The 19,030-nt window shown below is 43.6% G+C and overlaps 1 protein-coding gene across 1 annotated transcript in view; it reads left to right on the plus strand.

Moving 5' to 3' along the window:
• The window catches only part of SYNPR (synaptoporin), a 313,963-nt gene extending 304,431 nt beyond the window's left edge, over positions 1–9,532 (plus strand). Inside the window, exons 5-6 of the mRNA XM_032324244.1 lie at positions 1,214–1,405; positions 7,809–9,532. Of these exons, the coding sequence (XP_032180135.1) occupies positions 1,214–1,405; positions 7,809–8,066 (450 nt within the window). The 3' untranslated portion in view covers positions 8,067–9,532. The remainder of the gene's footprint in view (positions 1–1,213; positions 1,406–7,808) is intronic.
• The last annotated feature ends 9,498 nt before the right edge of the window (positions 9,533–19,030 follow it).

A 19,030-nucleotide genomic window follows, 5' to 3' on the forward strand; every position in this document is an offset into this window, starting at 1 on the left:
AGAACAAGTCAGATGTGCCACGCCATTGTGTAGGAAAGAGACACAGAGCAAGTTTTCTACTTGACAGGCTTTTCATTTAGAATAGAAAAAGAAATCTTTCTGTTGGTATAGCAAATATACTCTTTTCCTTTCCAGGTCAGTGTTTTTCATATACTGGGTAAGAAGGACACAACATTTTTATTTTAGTCAAGCATAAATACAGTAAATCTGTAAATAATCTATAAATAAATACAGTAAAACTGTCTATGTTAGAACATGGTCTGCTTCTGACTTGGACAGTGACTCCCATCCCCCACCCTCTCTGAGTCATGATGGAGGATATGAGAAGTAGCCCAGAAGCTCAGAATGTTTCTTTAAAATATTCATCCTCTTACATTGTAGAGTTGTTGTTTCATGTGAAAAAAGAAACTTCTTTCCTCTGTAATCATAGCAGATGCTTTTCTAAGTCAGACAGATCTGGATTTGAATTCTGGCTCTGTCCCTTTCTCTATGTTACCTTATCCCTTTGATTTCCTCATCTTTAAAACTGGTATTAAAAATACTGTCTAACATGATGTTTGTAAGGATAACTTTATATAAAAATTATATAAAATTATCCTTGCCCATAAAAAAGCACTCAAAACAGTATGGCTGATAATACTTCCCACTTAGCACAGTCCCAAGCATACACTAGGTGACATAAGTTTGTTAAATGATTTTAAAAAAATGAATGAATATCTAGGAGTCTTCAACAATCAGCAAATCTCTCCATTTGCAGTCATCATCACATAGTGGCTAAGGTCATGGGCTTAAGGATTGGCTGGCCAGTTGTGACTGCTGACACATTACTAATTATCTGTGGGCATCTAGACAAGCCATTCGATCATCCCCTGTCCCAGGTTTGTTACCTGCGACTGGGACAATGATAGGAATTTCCTCACAGGGGTGTTGCAGGAACCATTAGAGGAGAGCTCTAAGTTCCTAGCATCATTCCTTAAGCATTCAATAAATATTCCCATTATTTATTTTATACACACATACATATAATGTCACAGAACTTTCTTTTATTTATTTTTCAACTTCTCCTTGGTTCCAGTGCTCTGGGATCCGGGAATTTTCTGAAAGGCAAGCCACATTGTTGCATAAAGTAACCATTTCTTTTTTTTTTTTAATAAAGTAACCATTTCTTTTCTAAAATTCACACTTTTACTGTTTTCTCTCTTTGTTTCTGTAGGACTTCATCGTCACCGTAGTCTTTTCGTTCTTGTGGTTGGTGGGTTCATCAGCTTGGGCGAAAGGACTGTCTGATGTCAAGGTCGCGACGGATCCCAAGGAAGTCTTGTTACTGATGTCCGCTTGCAAACAGCCATCCAACAAATGTATGGCTGTCCACAGCCCTGTCATGTCCAGCCTAAACACCTCCGTGGTATGTTTCCATCTCTGCTTTACCTCCCAAAACTTTGTTTGCCATTCAAGGGAATAGAAAAAAACATAGGCCAATGTAAAGGGCGATATTTTGCTCCCTGTGCAAGGTGATCCTCTGGTCATCAAGTTTTCTATTGTCAGAACCCACTGGCTTTAATGCCGCCAATTATGGAGTCTTAATAAGAACCCAGCAGGTATTGGCAGCTGCTGCTTGGATGAGAGTCAAGTCAAAATTCTAAGCCAGAAGCAGATATAAAATCTGAACTTTAAGGCTGAAACCTGCCAGAAGTTAAAAGGAATATTTGATGGCAGAGAGGTCTCCTGGGAAGAAAACATTGTTCAAACTGAACATAGCTAGAATACATCTGGTTGATTGTCTGGAGAAAAAAAACACACAGACCTGGTAGGATGCAAGAAAAACTGCATAGTATAAAAAATACTTAAATAGTTACGGTAGTTTTTTCACAGTAATTTTTTTTTTATCTCCTCCATGATCCCGCTTTAATTGCCTGGTAACTTTGGAAAAGCTGAACTAAATTAGTTGAACAAAGTCAAATATTATCAAATGTATAGCTCTCACAAAAAGATAGAAAAATCTGGCAGATAACAGGGCAGCTAAATTGGATGCTTGTGTTCTTGTAAAGAAAGAAACTGCATCTAAGAAAGACAGAAGCTATAATGGCCGCAAAAAGCCGTCGTTACGGAAGAATGGAAGACCCGGCAGTGTTTGCAGAAGGAGAAACATTCTTTAGCAATCCCTAAAAATAATGATCTTGGCTTCAAGGTTAGCTTATGTTTTACAGCTTTCTGAAATTTAATCTGAGAAGGCAATTAAGATCGGGGAAAGGGTTGCTAATCATTTCCTGATGATTTGATGGTGGATCCTGCCTTGGTGAGAGAGGAAACGTGGAATGGAAGTGTGTTCGAGGGTCTCACCGTGATTTTTGCACACTGCCGGTCACACCACCTGCTGAATGCATGGAAGGATATTCCCCAGCTTCGGCAGGGTCTTTCTAGGCAGCGCTGAATGAAGGTTATTGTAATCTGGATCTCAAAATCTAAAAGAACAAAGAGAAAAATCACCCAATGTGTTTGTTCAATGACTAATCAATCTTCTAATACATTATGACATCCCTCATGGTCTATTTAATTCTACCTCTGATGTCTCTAACACGTTTTAGACTAAGCAATGGGAATTTTGAATGGGAAACAATGTGAGGTGTCTCCTAAAATCAAAAAGAGATATTTGCCTTTCTCTGCTTGACTGATTTCACTTAGCATAATACCCTCTAGGTCCATCCGTGTTGTGTGCCAATTACACTCAAATAAAAAGAGAAAAAAATATACCCACCAAATTCTACATGTACATATATATAACATTTTCAAATAAAATATGTAATTAAATGTGTTTTTAACCAAAAAGTGAGGGGCACCTGGGTAGCTCAGTCAGTTAAGCATCTGCCTTTGGCTCAGGTCATGATCCTGGGGTCCTGGGATCAAGTCCCACATCGGGCTCCCTGCTCACCAGGGAGCCTGCTTCTCCTTCTACCTCCCTTCCCACTTGTGCTCTCTCTCTCTCCAAGAAATAAATAAAATCTTTTAAAAACTAAATTTTTAAAAAAAATCAAAAAGAGAAAGGATGGAAACCACATCGCATGTTCTCTGAGAGAGGACGGGTCTGCTGCTATTGTCATTATGGATCTACATCAGTTAAGGGTCCTAGTGGCAGGAAATTCAATCCACATTAACTAACAAAAAACCATCTGCCCGTCCCTAATGTCTGTTCTCTGCATCCCACTCTGTACCAGTGCCCGTAGGTGCTGGAATTCTGGTTTGCAACTAATAGAAACGGACTCTGATGAACCTCATCAGGAAAAAAAGAAATCTTCGGAAGGGTATGAAGTAGCTCAGAAGACTGATGAAACTGATGAAACAGGCTCTACAAAAAGCAGTATCTAGAGCAAGGTCAAGGTTCCGGGTGTCAGACACTAGCAGATGTGGTGTCTGATCTTGCATACTCTGCTCCCGATTCCAAGTTCCAGCACCCAGCTCACACCCCTTGACTGCAACTGGGCTTTGCAAGGGAAATAAAATTTCTATTACCAAAAGCAGAGGAAAAGAATATTTATCTGCCAAATGCTGCGATTTTTTTTTTTTCATTACAAACTCATTTGGCTTCAAAACCTATTGAGCTAGCTTTTCACAGGAAGTAAAAGTAATTAGAAAGACACTCGAAACGGGTCTTCTAAGGGCAGAATCCCGGGGCCAGAAACTGGAGGATCGGCAGGAAACTGGATAGCTCCCATCCTTCACCCTTTAGCTCTTTCTTTCTGGATGTCAGATAGATCACTGTCTCTTTACAGATGCATTTTTTTTCTTCTTCCTGTCCACACAAAAGAAGATAGTCACCCCACGGGTTCTGAGTTTATACTTACTTTTATCTTTTTTTTTTTTTAAAGATTTATTTATTTATTTGAGACAGAAAGAGAGCGAACAGGGGAGGGGCAGAAGGAGAGGGAGAGAGGGAATCTCAAGAAGACTGCTGGCTGACCATCTAGCCCTATGCAGGGCTTGATCTCACAACCCTGAGATCATGACCTGAGATCATGACCAAGAGTTGGACACTCAACTGACTGAGCCACCCAGGTGCCCCTATGTTCCTTTTCAAAGGAGCATCTTGGATTGAACTAAAATCACTCAGGTTTAATCCCATATTTCCGGCAGAGAGAATCTCATGAGCTCATTTCCGGCCAGGTATCCACCTTGACTGGGGATTGGGGAAATGGTGCAGAGAAAATATGGCTCCCAGAACCCAACCAGCTTGCCAAATAGGGGCATGTAGGCTTTGGAGGAAGAGTCAGATGCACCACAAGGGCTGACCTCTACGAGTAAGTGGTTCAGCAACAGCAGTGATATCTCTACCAGGGTAACAAATTAACTTTCTCCAAAGCATTTTGGCATCTATGATTTCCCACTAACACAATTAGGCAGGGAGCTACGCAGATATTTCAAACGCAGGTAGCTGTGGTGAGGGGACTACATAAGACTTCCCAAGTCATGACAGTAATGCCAGGCCAGAGCCAAGTCTGCAAATGCTGTTGCCACTCGAAACGGCTAAAGGCATAGCACTGGAGTTAGTCTGCTAGGGTTTGAATCTCCACCATTCAATAATGGACTGCCCTTGGACGAATTAATTCCGGTCCCTACACCTTTGTTTCATTATCTATAAAATGGGGCTATTATCAACCATACCTCACAAAACTGTTGTTCAATGAGATGATAGATGATAAATATTTAGCACAGTGCCCAGCCTAGGGCAGATGTCCAGTAAGTGTCAACAAAGCCTGCCTCTCCAATACCTTCATTTTCCTAAGTGTCAGATCATGTTAGAACCCAAAGAACGGGGTAGGGGAAAGGAATGTTTGTTTCTCTCTCTCTCTCAACTTTTCTTTCAAAGATTCCCTGAGCATAATTTCCATCCATAATTTCTACTTCCGCTTCTCCGGCTTTATTATATGCAAACTTGACGTATCTTCTCGGCTAATCTAGATCTCATCTCCTCATTCTTTATGCACGATTTCTTGAGGTCTCTCCTTCCATTGTCCCCACATCTGAGCTTGAATCAAAATCCTTACTCCAATTTCAGTTGCAACAAAATGGCAAGAAAGGATTAGAGGGCCCATGAGCCTCTGCCATGTGCCAGCCATGAGTCTGCGATATCAATGTGATGACAATGGAATAAGACATCGCCTCTCCTGATGCATGGGGTCACCTTGCTTATGTTCTCGCTTTTAAGTTGCATGTCCCTGATTTCTAGATTCTTCTTGAGCATAACTTTCTTGGAAACCAAGTAGCAGCAAGCAAAAGGGAGAAATCAAGGAATAAGAAATATGAAGTGACAGCTCTCGGCAAAGCCATCTCTTCATATCTGGAAAGATTCCCTTTTTTAATTTTTTTTTTATTTTTTCAGTGTTCCAAGATTCATTGCTTATGCACCACACCCAGTGCTCCATGCAATATGTGCCCTCCTTAATACCTACTATAAGGCTCACCCTTCCCCCACCTCCCTCCCCTCCAAAACCCTGTTTGTTTCTCAGAGTCCACAGTCTCTCATGCTTTGTCTCCCCCTCCAATTTCCCCTTATTCACTTTGCTTTTCCTTCTCCCTATGTCCTCCATGTTATTCCTTATGCTCCACAAGTAAGTGAAACCGTATGATAATTGAGTCTCTCTGCTTGACTTATTTCACTCAGCATAATCTCCTCCAGTCTTGTCCATATTGATATAAAAGTTGGGTATTCATCCTTTTTGATGGAGGTGTAATACTCCCATTTGTATATATGGACCACATCTTCTTTATCCATTCGTCTGTTCAAGGGCATCTTGGCTCTCTCCACAGTTTGCCGATTGTGGCCAAAAGATTCCTTGATAATTTTTTCTAATCATATTGACATATATTTGCAAAGAACCAGCTTAATCAAGATCTCCCCTAGATAGAAAATATCCTAGTTACTATACACCCGGATGAAAGTTCCCGCATGCAGGTAGCCATTTCATTGGTGATTACCTACGTCGTTTTGATCACATAGGTGTTAGGCTGTGAGTACCTTATTTATGCTTTGTGTCTCCCTCAGCAAGGAGCCAGGAACCCGGCATAAAATAATGGTAAACAAATGTCAGTTAACATTAGAGGAAGAGAAGAGGGTGGAATGGAAGAGAAGGAGGAAGGGATAAACCAGTCTTAAATCCCATGAGGGCCTAAGTACTGCTTGGGCTGCCCACATCCCCTATTGTCAAAGTCCCACGTCAGCTTATGGTGCAGCCAAAGAGCCAGCTGAATACAAGTCATGGAAATACTGGGGAAAGTATTCAGTGCATAGCTTAGCAGTCAGTAAGCATTTTCTAGTGTGTCCAGCACCATCCGGCTGCTTTACACATGTTCTCTTTAATCCTTACAACTGTCACCCAAGTCAGGAATAATTGTCTTTGTTCTATCTAAGTTTGGGGGTGGGGAAGTGGGGACGCTGAGTTCCAGAGGCTAATTGCCTTGTCCAAGATCACAGAGCAAGAAAGTGTAGAGTTTAGGCCACCCTGATTTCAAAACCCACGGGATGACTCCCAAGTTGACATTCAGGTAGCATGTCCTGATCAACCTGCAGCTAAAATATGCAAATACTTTGGTGAAAATCCCCTACTCCAAGGCCCCAAGGCACCTCATCTTGACTACACCAGCCTCCCACTTCCACCCACCGGGCACCATTCTACCATCCAGCAACCAAGGGATAAATTCTGGCCCAGCAGGGGACTTCCAGCTCCCAAATTCCAGAGCTATGGCGGTGGCCCAAGTCCATTTTGATTGGTGATTGTCACACTGAGTGGCTACGAAATATACCTTAATGTCCTCACAGCTTTATATCATCCTGTTGTCTGTCTCCAGTAGGGGGCTGTTAAAATGGACCACCCATGGTTAGTTCCCAGGTGAGTTCCACTGCCCCCGGGGAAAAGGCCGGGGAACAACTGTTCTGTTTGGGGCCTCCTGCACCAGAAAAGCAGTTCTGCTTCCAACAAACACTCAGGGTCTGGGGAGGCAACACCTGATCCTTGAACTCACCAACAATGCCCTTTTGGAGAGTCAGAAAAATTTCTATGGGAAAGCTTTACATCCAGGTCTTGGGAAAATATCTCCTACTTCTCGGAAACCTTTCACTTATCGTCCGGTTTCAACATTCATTTCTGAATGTGAAAGGCACAGAAAGTTCAACTATTCAAAGTCACAACCTTCATGTGCACCATCATATGTGTGCTCACCTGCATACCACCTGTAGGAGTGCTTCCTCCATACTTCTCTGTGTTTAAGTTGACTCATGTTTTGTAGCACTACAAGAGCAGGAAGAGTAGGATCTCTAGCCATAACAGGAAGGTGACCTTGTAAATTAATGCACTATCATTAAAATGGAAGTTCTCTACTCTGTACCCCCCAAAGACCTCTTACACAGTGACAAATACCTCACTTGGGGAGATAGTAATGCTTAAGTAAGGGCTCAAACGATGGAGTCCGACAGAACAGGGCTTGACTCTTCTCTACTACTTAGCAAGTCATGTGACCTTGAACAAGATTCTTGTCCTGAACCTCAGTCTTCACATCTTTAATATGGATATAATCATAGCACCTTCTTCTCAGAATAAATGAATCGATATACACTAAACCCTTTACAGTGCCGAACATGAGGTAAGCATTCAATAAAGGTCAGACATTCTACATGAAATAGCAGATCTAAATGAAAAATTAGAAGCGATCTCAATCTTGAATGAAAGGTAGCCTTACGTGTCGTGAAGGAGTGTTTTGAAATTGAGATTTTTCTTGCATTTCCATCTCTCAACTCACCTGCTCTGATTCTCCTTTAGGTCTTTGGGTTCTTGAACTTTATCCTCTGGGCTGGAAACATCTGGTTTGTTTTCAAGGAGACCGGTTGGCATTCTTCGGGACAGAGATATCTCTCCGACCCAATGGAGAAGCACTCGGGCAGCTATAACCATGGCGGGTACAACCAAGACAGCTATGGTTCAAGTGGTGGGTATGGGCGGCAGGCAAGCCTGGGGCCGTCCTCAGATGAGTTTGGCCAACAGTCCAGTGGCCCGGCTTCTTTTACCAATCAGATTTAAGAGGTCATATTTGCATTCTTCTGGCGCTAGCCTCACCACCTTCCATCCCAGTGGCAGAAGAATTTTATAAGAGTTTTAATCAATTATTAATGCAGAGGGTGTTGAACGTAAATCAGAGAGCTGGAGTCCTCATTAAGGCAGAAAGGCCTGGGTCATGATAAATGGTACTTAGAGAGGAGACAATGCGAAGAGATACATTATTCATCATAGATGCCTAATTGGAAAGTACCTTGTTATATACACAGATACTTTTATGGTCGTTTCGTAGGTGTGTTGAGATAGTAGAAGCATTTTGTAGCTTAAAAGTCTCTAGTATGTATTATGCATAAAGTAAATTATATAGCACTGAGTTTCCCAATGCGTTTTGATGCAAAAGATGTTTTAATGATTTCTATAAGACAGCTTGGTGTATCACACGTGCATGTGTTACTGTGTTTGGTTGCAGACCCTGTAGGACTGTGAGTCTCTAAGTATTTGTTTCAGACAATTACTCTGTTGTTTTTTTTTTTAACTTGATGAATCAATCAGTGCTCATATGATGTAGTGCATGAATAAGCATTTTCTCACAAAATGAACATTTGAACTGTATTTATGAAAATTTTCCAGTTTGCACCATGAATTTGTTAAATGGAGGTTTAAAGAAATATATTCATTACTTTGTATACTTGCAAATTTGTCTCTTTGGCTTTGCCCAATTCTGAATGCATTGTAACTGAGGTTTAGGACTTTTTTTTCCCTATTAGTCGATATGCAGTGTTATATATGCCCAATATTTATTCAGTTGCTTAGCTAAATATTTACATTCTTGTAACTTTCTATGGTGTTTTGTGGCTCTTATCCTAAGGACCGTGAATAATGGGCCCAACAACTGTTTCTGTTTATGGAGTGTGTTTTCTTAGAATAATAGAGATGCAGGTATCAGACACCATAGTCAAGAAGCTATTGTGTCGACATATTAATTTATAAAAGACATTCTGTAGAACCTACACTACCAGCTAAACTTTTAAATCCTATTTATTTATAAAGTTAATATGTTCCTTGATCCAATTATTAAAAATTCTCCAGTCATGGCTTAACTTACTAATTACTAATTCTGGTTTGAGTGTTACCCATAAATTAGAAATGACTTCTGTGAGCAACTCTGATCCCAAAGAGGGTTCTCATGAAATATTTCTCAGAATGTATTCATTTTCAAGAAAATGCCAATCTTCGCCTCTTTGTTTTAACTCAACTGAAACATCAAGACCCAACAATGAGGGCAAACTGTGGATCTGTATTTCCAGATAAAAGTTGTTATCAATGTATAAACTCTGTGTGATCTGTGACATTGGAAGCATTGTAGCACAAAACAGCCGTGTTTCTTAGATGATATCTGTAACCAGTTTCTGGATCCTGTTGGATAAATCTGTATTGTGATATCTATTTGACCTTAATAAAGTTATTGCTTACAGTGCTGGCTGGGTAGTACAGAATTGCAGTAGAACCCGGTTCGCTTTAACAATGAATTTAACAATACCTTTATACAAGGTACAAATGCGCCGTGTTTCCGATCTCTCCCCCTGCCCTTGCTTCCAAGCCCCAGGTTGTTTGTTTGGTGCTTCTCCCACTTTAGGACCCCCTCTGCATCCACTGCTATACAAAAGACTGGGGTGTGAGAGTAAGAAAAAAAAACAGAAATATGCCTCACATTTGAGAAGGTTACACTCCATTAGGAGAGGCAGGCATGAAAATAATCACACCCCACCTACTCTGTGTGCAACATGGAGAGACAGAGGAGTCCACAAGAAAGAACGTTTATCCAGGGGGCTTGAGCTAGTTAGAGGGAGGGGTGCTGAAGACTGGAGGCCTGGCCCGGGTTTCACACAGACAGAGAGGCAGGGAAGAGTATCCCAGGCAGAGAGTTGCCTTGCAAAGCGCTCAGATGGTGGGAGACAGGATGGCCGGGTCTAGTTGCCTGAGGGGGGCTTTGGCCAGGGGAGTTGGCAGGTTGCGGGGGCGGGGTGGGGGGGCTGCCAGGTGGCCACAAGTGGGAATTCTGTCTTTATCCCAGAAATGCTAAGGGAATGCATTAGTGGATTTAAAGCAGAGGAGGGACACAATGAGATCAGCATTTTGGAAAGTTCTAGGGCCTGCCGGGTAGAAGGTAGACTGCAGGAGGACAAGAATAAAGGACCCCGGGGACAGACCTTGACTGCTGACATCTTCGAGGCAGCAGGCTGGCTATGGGAAGAGGGACCTCTCATTTCCTGGGACAGTGTCTGATGTGACTGCTTCCTTCAGCGCTCCAGGAGGAGATTGAGACCTCTGCTTTTTATACTGTCGTGGACTCTCCAAAGCGGAGAAACTCCCGGAGCCTGCAGTCAACCCTGGCGCTCTGATCTACGGAAAGCACCGCCTGTCCTGGTCCAGATAGAGATAAGCTTCCACGGTCCGCGGCAGATTCACAATTAAATGCTCCTGCAATCCAACGGGGATCTCACTAAGCTGGTTTGATTCCTTCGGGTTTCAAGAAAAAAAAGCGGTAGACCCGGCCTTTTCAGAAGGGGAGAATCAGTGTAGCAGGAGAGCCTAGGTCCCGGTGCCCACACTAGACCTAACCGGAAATTAAAGCTTCCCTGCTCCTAGATGTATCTTGGCGTGTGACTTTCCCTTCCTGACCTTTCCTTGGAAGGACGCAGTGCATCCAGGGGGAACAGGTGGGGCCTGAGATCGCGCTTGCCTGGGTTAGAATCCCCCTGTGCTGCCATTTACTTGACTCTCTTAGTTCTTCCCTGATCCCTTCTCAAAGGCCTCGGACTTTTCTAAAGCCACAACCCAAAGGCTGAGAAAGGATCTATCTTTGAACCACTGCTCTTTTTTCCTATTTTGATTATCTGCCCTTTTGCAGCCGAAGAGGGTCTAACTGACTTGAGCTGTGAACAAGACACACCGGCTCATAGGACCTGAAAGTCATCTCCTTACTCACTAGAAACAGCCTCATGTGACCCATTACTTGCTTTCATGCCGCTTGGGTGAACACACACCAAAAAAGCAACATGCAAACACAGCAGTTTGTCTTACTTAGAATATTTTCCCTTCTTTTCTGTGAACTGACATTTCTCCAGGATATTTTCTCCTCTGGTGTCTTCAGACAGTTGAGTCTGTTCTGATTGATCTCCAAGGTCACCCCTCTTTTTACAAGTCCTTTGTTAATCCTGATTTCTTGGGGCTCCTAGACCATCTTAAAATTTCATATCTATTAATGATACATGTTTGCACCGAACTTAGCATGGAGACCCCACACACATCTGAGGACTGCATTTCTCAACATGAACGACAGACTCTGAGGAGACCCGAGGTCCGGATCCGTGTCTTGGGAGCTGAGAGCCGGGTTGCATGTTCAGATGTGTCACTGGCTTTATCAGTGCTAACTGATCATCCTAGCAGCAGAGGACAAGCGTGGTCTCACAGGAGACCCGAATGCAAATCTGGATTCCATCACGGGGGCCAGGCTGTGTGATCCTGTAAAAGTACTCGGTATCGCTGAGCCTCGGACGCCTTATCCACATGATGTGAGATCGCGGTATCTACCTCTGTCAGTTTCTCTGACTGCCGAAGTTAAGGAACACGCACTTGGTGGCTTGAACAACAAAAAGGTATTATCTGGAAGTTCTGTAGGATAGAAAGCCAACATAGGTCTCTCTGGGCTAAAACTAAGGAGTTGGCAGAGCTCGTTCCCTTCCGGAGGCTCTGGGAGAGAAGCCACCCCCTTGCCATTGCCAGCGTCTGGAAGCGACCTGTGTTCCTGACCCCTGACCTTCTGGCTCCATCTTCAAAGCCACGTTCTCCTCTCCTGGCATCACGCTCTCGATCTTGCACTTTTAAGGATCTTTGTATTGACTTTGAGGCAGAATCATCTCCTGACTTTAAAGTCCACAGACTAGCAACCTTATTTCCATCAGCAACCTTAGTGTTCCTTTGCCTTAGGAACCTAAGGTACCTGTAGTTTCCTGGGATTAAGGTATGGACAGGTTCTGGGCTTTTGGAGGCCGGGCCATTATTCTGCCTACCACACTATCCTCCCCATAAGGTAAGTAAATTTCCTAGCAGCTTCGCCTAATCAGAGTGCTCAGTGGCTGGTAATGATGATTCAAACTGATAGTTCCTTTCATCAACAGCACTAACTTTTCTGTGAGAATATGACCCAGACTCTTTCACTAAGGTGTGGCACCTGATGGCTTTTCAATGTTCATATTTTGAGACATTAACTTTTGACAATGCTCCCGGTCAGGTAGCCCATGGTTACGACAGCCCTTACACTGAGGTGCGCTAGAAAATTAAAATGCAGTGTCTACTGATGGGCTCCTGGTGGTACTGAACATCCGTTCAGTCCAACACATGGCTGGAGAAACAGCTGGATAAACACAGTTCTTCCCTCCATGTACTCATAGTCCAATGGGAGAGATTAGAGAGAGACCTGAAATTACATGATGTATTCATTTATTTACCTGTTCTGCATCTCTCTCCTACTCAAGTATAAATTCCACGAAGGGCTGGGACTTGACTAAAAGGTACACACCTGTATTCTCAGCACCTGGAAGAGGGCCTGGAACATACCAGGTACTTAATAAATATTTGTTGAACAAATACAAATACAGTTATGCAAGTCATCATGTTAGAGGTTTTTCATAAAATATGCAATCTAGGTGATATAACATAGTGACTAGCCAGAGAGGGTAAAGAATCTTATTTCTCTTGAAGAAAGTTTCCAGCATATTTACTAATAGCTCCCCCTGTGCCCACACAGAATGGGTTCCCTGCACTGTGGGGCCTGCAGACCTTGGCCCTCACTGGCTCATTTCAGCGTACGCTTTCTTATGAGCTTTATCACCCTGTTTGCAAACTGCACCACCGCCAGGTCATGATCCAGGATCACCTGAAGCCCATACCTGTGCCTCATGCTAAGGACTATCCGTCACACCCACTATCCCCCTCTGCACCCCTACCCCAGGCCCCAATAAGTAATAAACAACCTAGTTCCATTTTAGGGGCAGTGAAAAATCTGATGAATTTTTGACCAAAGTGCAAGAGTTTCCCCTGATCTTATAGAAGAGAAAAAAAATCCTCCATCTCCCATACTGGACTTCTGAACCAGGAGGCCCAGGCCCTCATTAAACTCAGCCTACGCCACACTGACCATGATCTTTGCCCCAAAGTCTGTTCCTCCTGTGTTTCCAATCTCATTTAATGTCATCATCATCAAATATCCCAAGCATTCAGGCAAGGAAATTAGATGATGTCACACCCTGGACATGGAGAAAGAATATTGTTATCAAACTCATTCATGTCCTAGGCTTTGGCTGAGCGGCTGGAAAAGGTGACTGTGTGCTCGAGGCAAGGGTTCTAGCATCACCGGTGTCTGGGCAGTCCGGTTTCCTGGTTCTCTTCTCACCTGTGCCTAGGTGTCTGAAACTGGGCTCCACGGGATCACATGATGCTTAGAGTTTAAGGCCAGTCCCCAGCCCAGCACTAGGGAGCACGATGGACCACATCTCCCCTGACAACTCAGACACCCCCTTGGCCTCGGTAGGGAGGAGATCCAGGACCAAGCCCCAAGGAAGCCCGGCCTGAGAAACTTGACTACCGTGAAAGATCACAGAAGATCTCAGAAGATCAGGGGAAGACCCCCACCCCGGGCCCAGGCCGCATGCACAACACAACACACAACAGGAAGCAGAAACCAGGTCTTCACAGAGGCAGTACCAAGGTCAGAGTTAGGGTCCTTGTTTGGGAAAGGGGAGAGGTGCTTAGCCAGGCACCACGGTTGAAAACTCAGACCCAGGATCAAATGGAGACAGTCGATCAAACACCCAGGGTCCCTCTCACGCCCCTTGGTCTTGTGTTCCTGTAAGTCGACACAACGGCTCCCAGCAAATGCCTGAGTGAAGATAAAGGCAAAGGTATTTCCTTGCAGGAGACACAGGACGAGGTAAAGTGATCAGTGAAGAAGGAGCCCGGAGACACGAGAGTCTTAAGCAGCACAGAGCAGAGGTTCTTGGGGCTTGTCTCAGATAATGACCTTTTCTGAAGAGCAAGAACTAGCCAGAAAGGGAAAGATCAGGACAGAACCGTCAGTCAAGGGCTGCCTTCGGGGCCGAGCTCTTTCCTGACCATCTGACCCGCTGACCTAGCTGACCCTCAGCCATCACTCCACCGCAGGTCTTTACTCTGCATTCTATTCCTACAAGGGGGGGGAATAAATTCCCGTGCATTTTTAGGTTGCCAAGATTTGATTCTAGCATTCGGAATCGAGGACTTCTCAGACTTGAAGGGGCACACATGTTTGGGAGTACAGTTATGAAGTGAAATGGAAATGACAGTTTTTCTTGGCCTAAAAATATGGTTTAATAAACATGACCACTCTCAGGTAACTGGCCTTACTTCACTGAGCTCTGCTCAAGCAAGAAAACAAGCCAACAAGCAACAAAAACCTAAGTGTAGCTCCTGGTGTGCTATGGAGAATTTTAACAAGTTGATGGTCTAGAGGATGCCTGGAGAGGGAGCATTTCTACAGAAGCGGCAGGTGATGGCTCAAGGCTCTGGGCTCTTCCCTTCGTGGGACAGGCCCTCCGAACAGTAAGTACGTTTTGAATGTGCCTCAGTGCACCCATGTCACTGAACTCAGAGTTTCACAAAACAAGTCTTACCTTGACCACACGAGATACTCCGTTTTTTACTAGATTCAGTTCTGTTCCATTCCATTGTGCTTCATGTCTTTTGTTTTGTTTCTTTCTCCATGTGTTTTTTTTTATTTTTATTTTTTTAAAGATTTTATTTATTTTATTTGACAGACAGATCACAAGTAGGCAGAGAGGCAGGCGGAGAGAGAGAGAGGAGGAAGCAGGCTCCCTGCTGAGCAGAGAGCCGGATGCGGGGTTCGATCCCAGGATCCCAGGATCATGACCTGAGCCGAAGGCAATGGCTTCAACCCACTGAGCCACCCAGACGCCCCCTCCATGTGTTTTTTAATGCTGGTGTCCACCCTCCACTGAGTCACATGTACTAAGGGGTCACTAATGACCTATTCACTACTGGTCATTAGTGGGGCCCATGCTGGCACGACACAAAGTTTTGACATCAGAAGTGTGGCTTAGTAAATAAGAGCAAAGCTTAGAATCTAGAAGATGCTTGTCCTGCCCTAAGCAGTTCTTCCTGCTCCTGTTCCTTCCTGAGCTCCAAAATGTATGGTTGGGTCCAAGGAAGCCTTCGTTTGTTGGGAAACCAAGAATGAACGGAAATTTTATCTCATTGTAATGACTTCAAAGAGGATTTCTGGGTTCCAGGAGAGAAGACGTTAAATCACTAAAAATCTCTTTCTTGCTTGCAGTTTGGAGTTGTCTGTGAGAAACAAGGAATCACGAAAGCCTCTTGTGCGGAAAAGGGAAGGAGAGGCTGTCAACTGACCCCGTGAAGCCAGGCAAACACACTCTCACCCCAGATGTAAGAAATGGCGGTGCTCCTCCAAGCGAGGACCTCCCAGGGACACAGAGACCTCATTAATGCTCCTCCACCACAGCCAGCCGGGGACAAATGAGGGGAGCACAGCAAGTCCTCCATTGTGGGGCCTCTCTCTCTCCTTCACTACATGGTTATCTGATTTGGTACCTTTATTTTCTCCTCATTTTTTTGTAGAGAGTAATATAACCCAAGGTCTCCCACTTCTGACCTTCCCAGACTATACCCTTAGAAGCAACCACTGTTCTCTCTTTCATACAGATCTTTCCAGAGATGGTGCACGAAGACGTTAAGTACACCCATGATCCACTCATTCTCAACAGGGCAGTATTGTCCCCCAAAAGGTGAAAATTGGTTCATGGAAGGAGGAGGGCAGAGAAGTCTCACTCTTTGTATATGAAGCACACGTCATACACCATCTAAACAGATAGACTGTCTATCTGTGACATTCAAGTTTCTTTGGAAGTCCATTAGGAAAAAATGTCTAGGGACTGCTGGGCAGCTCAGTTGGTTGGTTAAGCATTGCCTCTTGATTGTGGTTCAGGTCATGATCTCAGGGTGATCAAAGTGATCAGATCATGATCAAGCCCCATATAGGACTCCACGCTGGGTGTGGACCCTTCTTTAGATTCTCCTTCTCCCTCTGCCCCTCCCCCTCTACACACACACACACACACACACACACACTTTCTTTCCAAAAAAAAAAAAAAAAAAAAAAAAGGTCTAAAAATTTCCTTAGAGCTATTCATGAAAAATAAGCTGGGAAGAGCTGATGCAATCCCATTTGTTTGTATGTATAAAAGGTACAGCATCCTGTCCTGGTATACCTTGTTCTAGAAGGCAGCATGTGATAGGAAGAGGGCTTGGTCTTGACTTTCAAGTTGTGGTTTGAATCCTGGCTCCAACACGTACTGGTTGTGGGAAGCTGATCAAGTTTCTTAACGTGTGCCACTTTAATTTTCTCATCTAGAACGGGGGTGATAGTGGTAGCAGCTGCCTCCTAGGGTAACCATGAATAGTAATGAGTTAACACATGAAGAAAGCATTTAGAATATCGTCTAGCACGTGGTAGAGGCTCTGTAAGTGTTTTTCTACATTGTGACTGATTTTTCCACTGAATCACAGGTCCTAGAGGTTGCTATATACTTTTTTTTTTTTTTAAGATTTTGTTTATTTATTTGAGAGAGAGAGAGAGAGCACAAGTAGGCAGAGTGGCAGGCATAGGGAAGTGGGAAGCAGGTTCCCCGCCAAGCAAGGAGCCCCCGATGTGGGACTTGATCCCAGGACCCTGGGATCATGACCAGAGCCGAAGGCAGCTGCTTAACCGACTGAGCCACCCAGGCATCCCATGTCTATACTCTTTTTAATGGCTGAATGGTATTCCCCTATGTGGACATACCATAATTTATTTAGGTCAGGAGCAAGCAAATGAGAGCGCACAAGTCAAATTCAGTAAGCCACCTGTTTCTGTAAATCAAGTCCGTTTGGAAAACAGCTGTGGCCCTTCGTTTGCATATTGCCTCTGGCTGCCTTCACACAACAGAGACCAGGCGGCCCAAGAGGACTCAAGTATTTGCTATCTTCTCCTTTACACAAAAAAGTCTGCGGAACCCTATTAAGTCAATCTTTTTCTAAAGGATAAATACACTGTTAGATCCACATTCTGCAACAACAAATATCAGAGCAATAAATATTCTTAAAGATGCATCTTTAAGCATGCTAGCGATCATATCTAAAAGAACAATTCTGGGAGTGGGTTTCTTGGATCAAAAGACATGATTTTCATAAAATTCATAGATACTACAGGTTATATGACACTCATCAGCAGGGTTTAGGAGGACCCCCTACTGCCTACCATTGCCACATTAAGATATTATCTAATTTGGGGGTTTTGCCACTTTGATCAAGTAAAGGAAAAATAGTATAGCTTGTTTAAGTATCTTTATTTTATGATGAGACTGAGTTTTTTAAAAACTCTCTTAAGGAATGCTTTTTTTTTCAGATTTTTTTTTTGTTTGTTTATTTATTTGACAGACAGAGATCATAAGTAGGCAGAGAGGCAGGCAGAGAGAGTAAAGGGGGAAGCAGGCTCCCTGCTGAGCAGAGAGTCTGATGCGGGGCTCGATCCCAGGACCCTGGGACCATGACCTGAGCTGAAAGCAGAGGTTTTAACCCCCTGAGCTGCCCCAGGAATGCTTTTCTTTAAAAGTGATCACATCCAACAGAAGCTGGCAGATACCATGTCACGAGCTTTATCCTTGCAGGAACTCATGTGAGGTGGGTAACATTAACCCTATTTTACAGATGAGAAAACCAGGGCACAGTTAAGTTACATGAACTGACAACGATCAGAAGCACAGGAGTGTTGTTTGTCAAAAAAAATTGGTCTTAGAAACACCTGGGTGGCTCAGTCAGCAAAGCATCTGCCTTCGGCTCGGGTCATGATCCTGGGGTCCTGAGATCGAGCCCGGAGTCGGGCTCCCTGTTCAGCTCAGCCAGCAGTCGGCTTCTCCCTCTCCTTCTACCCCTACTCCCCCAACTTCTGCGCTTGCTCTCTCTCTCTCTCTCTCTTCTCTCAAATAAATAAATAAAATCTTGAAAAAAGAAAAAAAATTGGCCTTAGTGTCAGACTATCTGAATTAGATCTGCAACTTTTATTATCTACAACAATTATTAGCCATGTGACTTGAGAACATAATTTAACCCCTCAATGTCTTGGGTTCCCCTCCTTTTAAAAATGAAAATAACAAACATACTCAGCTCACAGTGTAATGTTGGAAAATAAGCAAGGGCTTTGGTGTTAATGATATTAAGTGGTGAAGCCACCCCCTGAATCTAGGTGTTTCTGAGCTGGAATAGAAGTTCTTAAACACTTAAGCTGTTTTCTCAGTGACAGCGTATGATTACTAAGCATTTTATAGTTGCTGGATAAATAGCTGTCCATGTCTTTCCTCATTCTCAGAGACTTTTTTTATCACTATTTTAAAGATTTTATTTATTTATTTGACAGACAGAGATCACAAGTAGGCAGAGAGGCAGGCAGAGAGAGAGGGGGAAGCAGGCTCCCTGCTGAGCAGAGAGCCCGATACGGGGCTCGATCCCAGGACCCTGAGATCATGACCTGAGCCGAAGGCAGAGGCTTAACCCACTGAGCCACCCAGGTGCCCCTCTCAGAGACTTTTTAAAAGAGCACCAACTCCATTCACTGCTGCAAACATACTAGTACTATGGCCCCCAAGTCTGGGCATGTCTCGACTTGCTCAGCTACAACTGTTTGGAAATTCCAAAACACGAAACCATTCAGGGTAGAAATGCCAAGGAAACATGAAGACTATTTAATCCTGCAAGTATTTCAGATTATCCCCTTCCAAAATAACACAATACCAAATTAGCTTTAGAAAGACACATTGAAGATAGATTCTTAAAAATATTTTGGGTCTACACTAAATATACTCCCTCAGTTCATTTTT

This window comes from Mustela erminea, chromosome 1 (assembly GCF_009829155.1).
Source record: "Mustela erminea isolate mMusErm1 chromosome 1, mMusErm1.Pri, whole genome shotgun sequence".
NCBI lineage: Eukaryota > Metazoa > Chordata > Mammalia > Carnivora > Mustelidae > Mustela > Mustela erminea.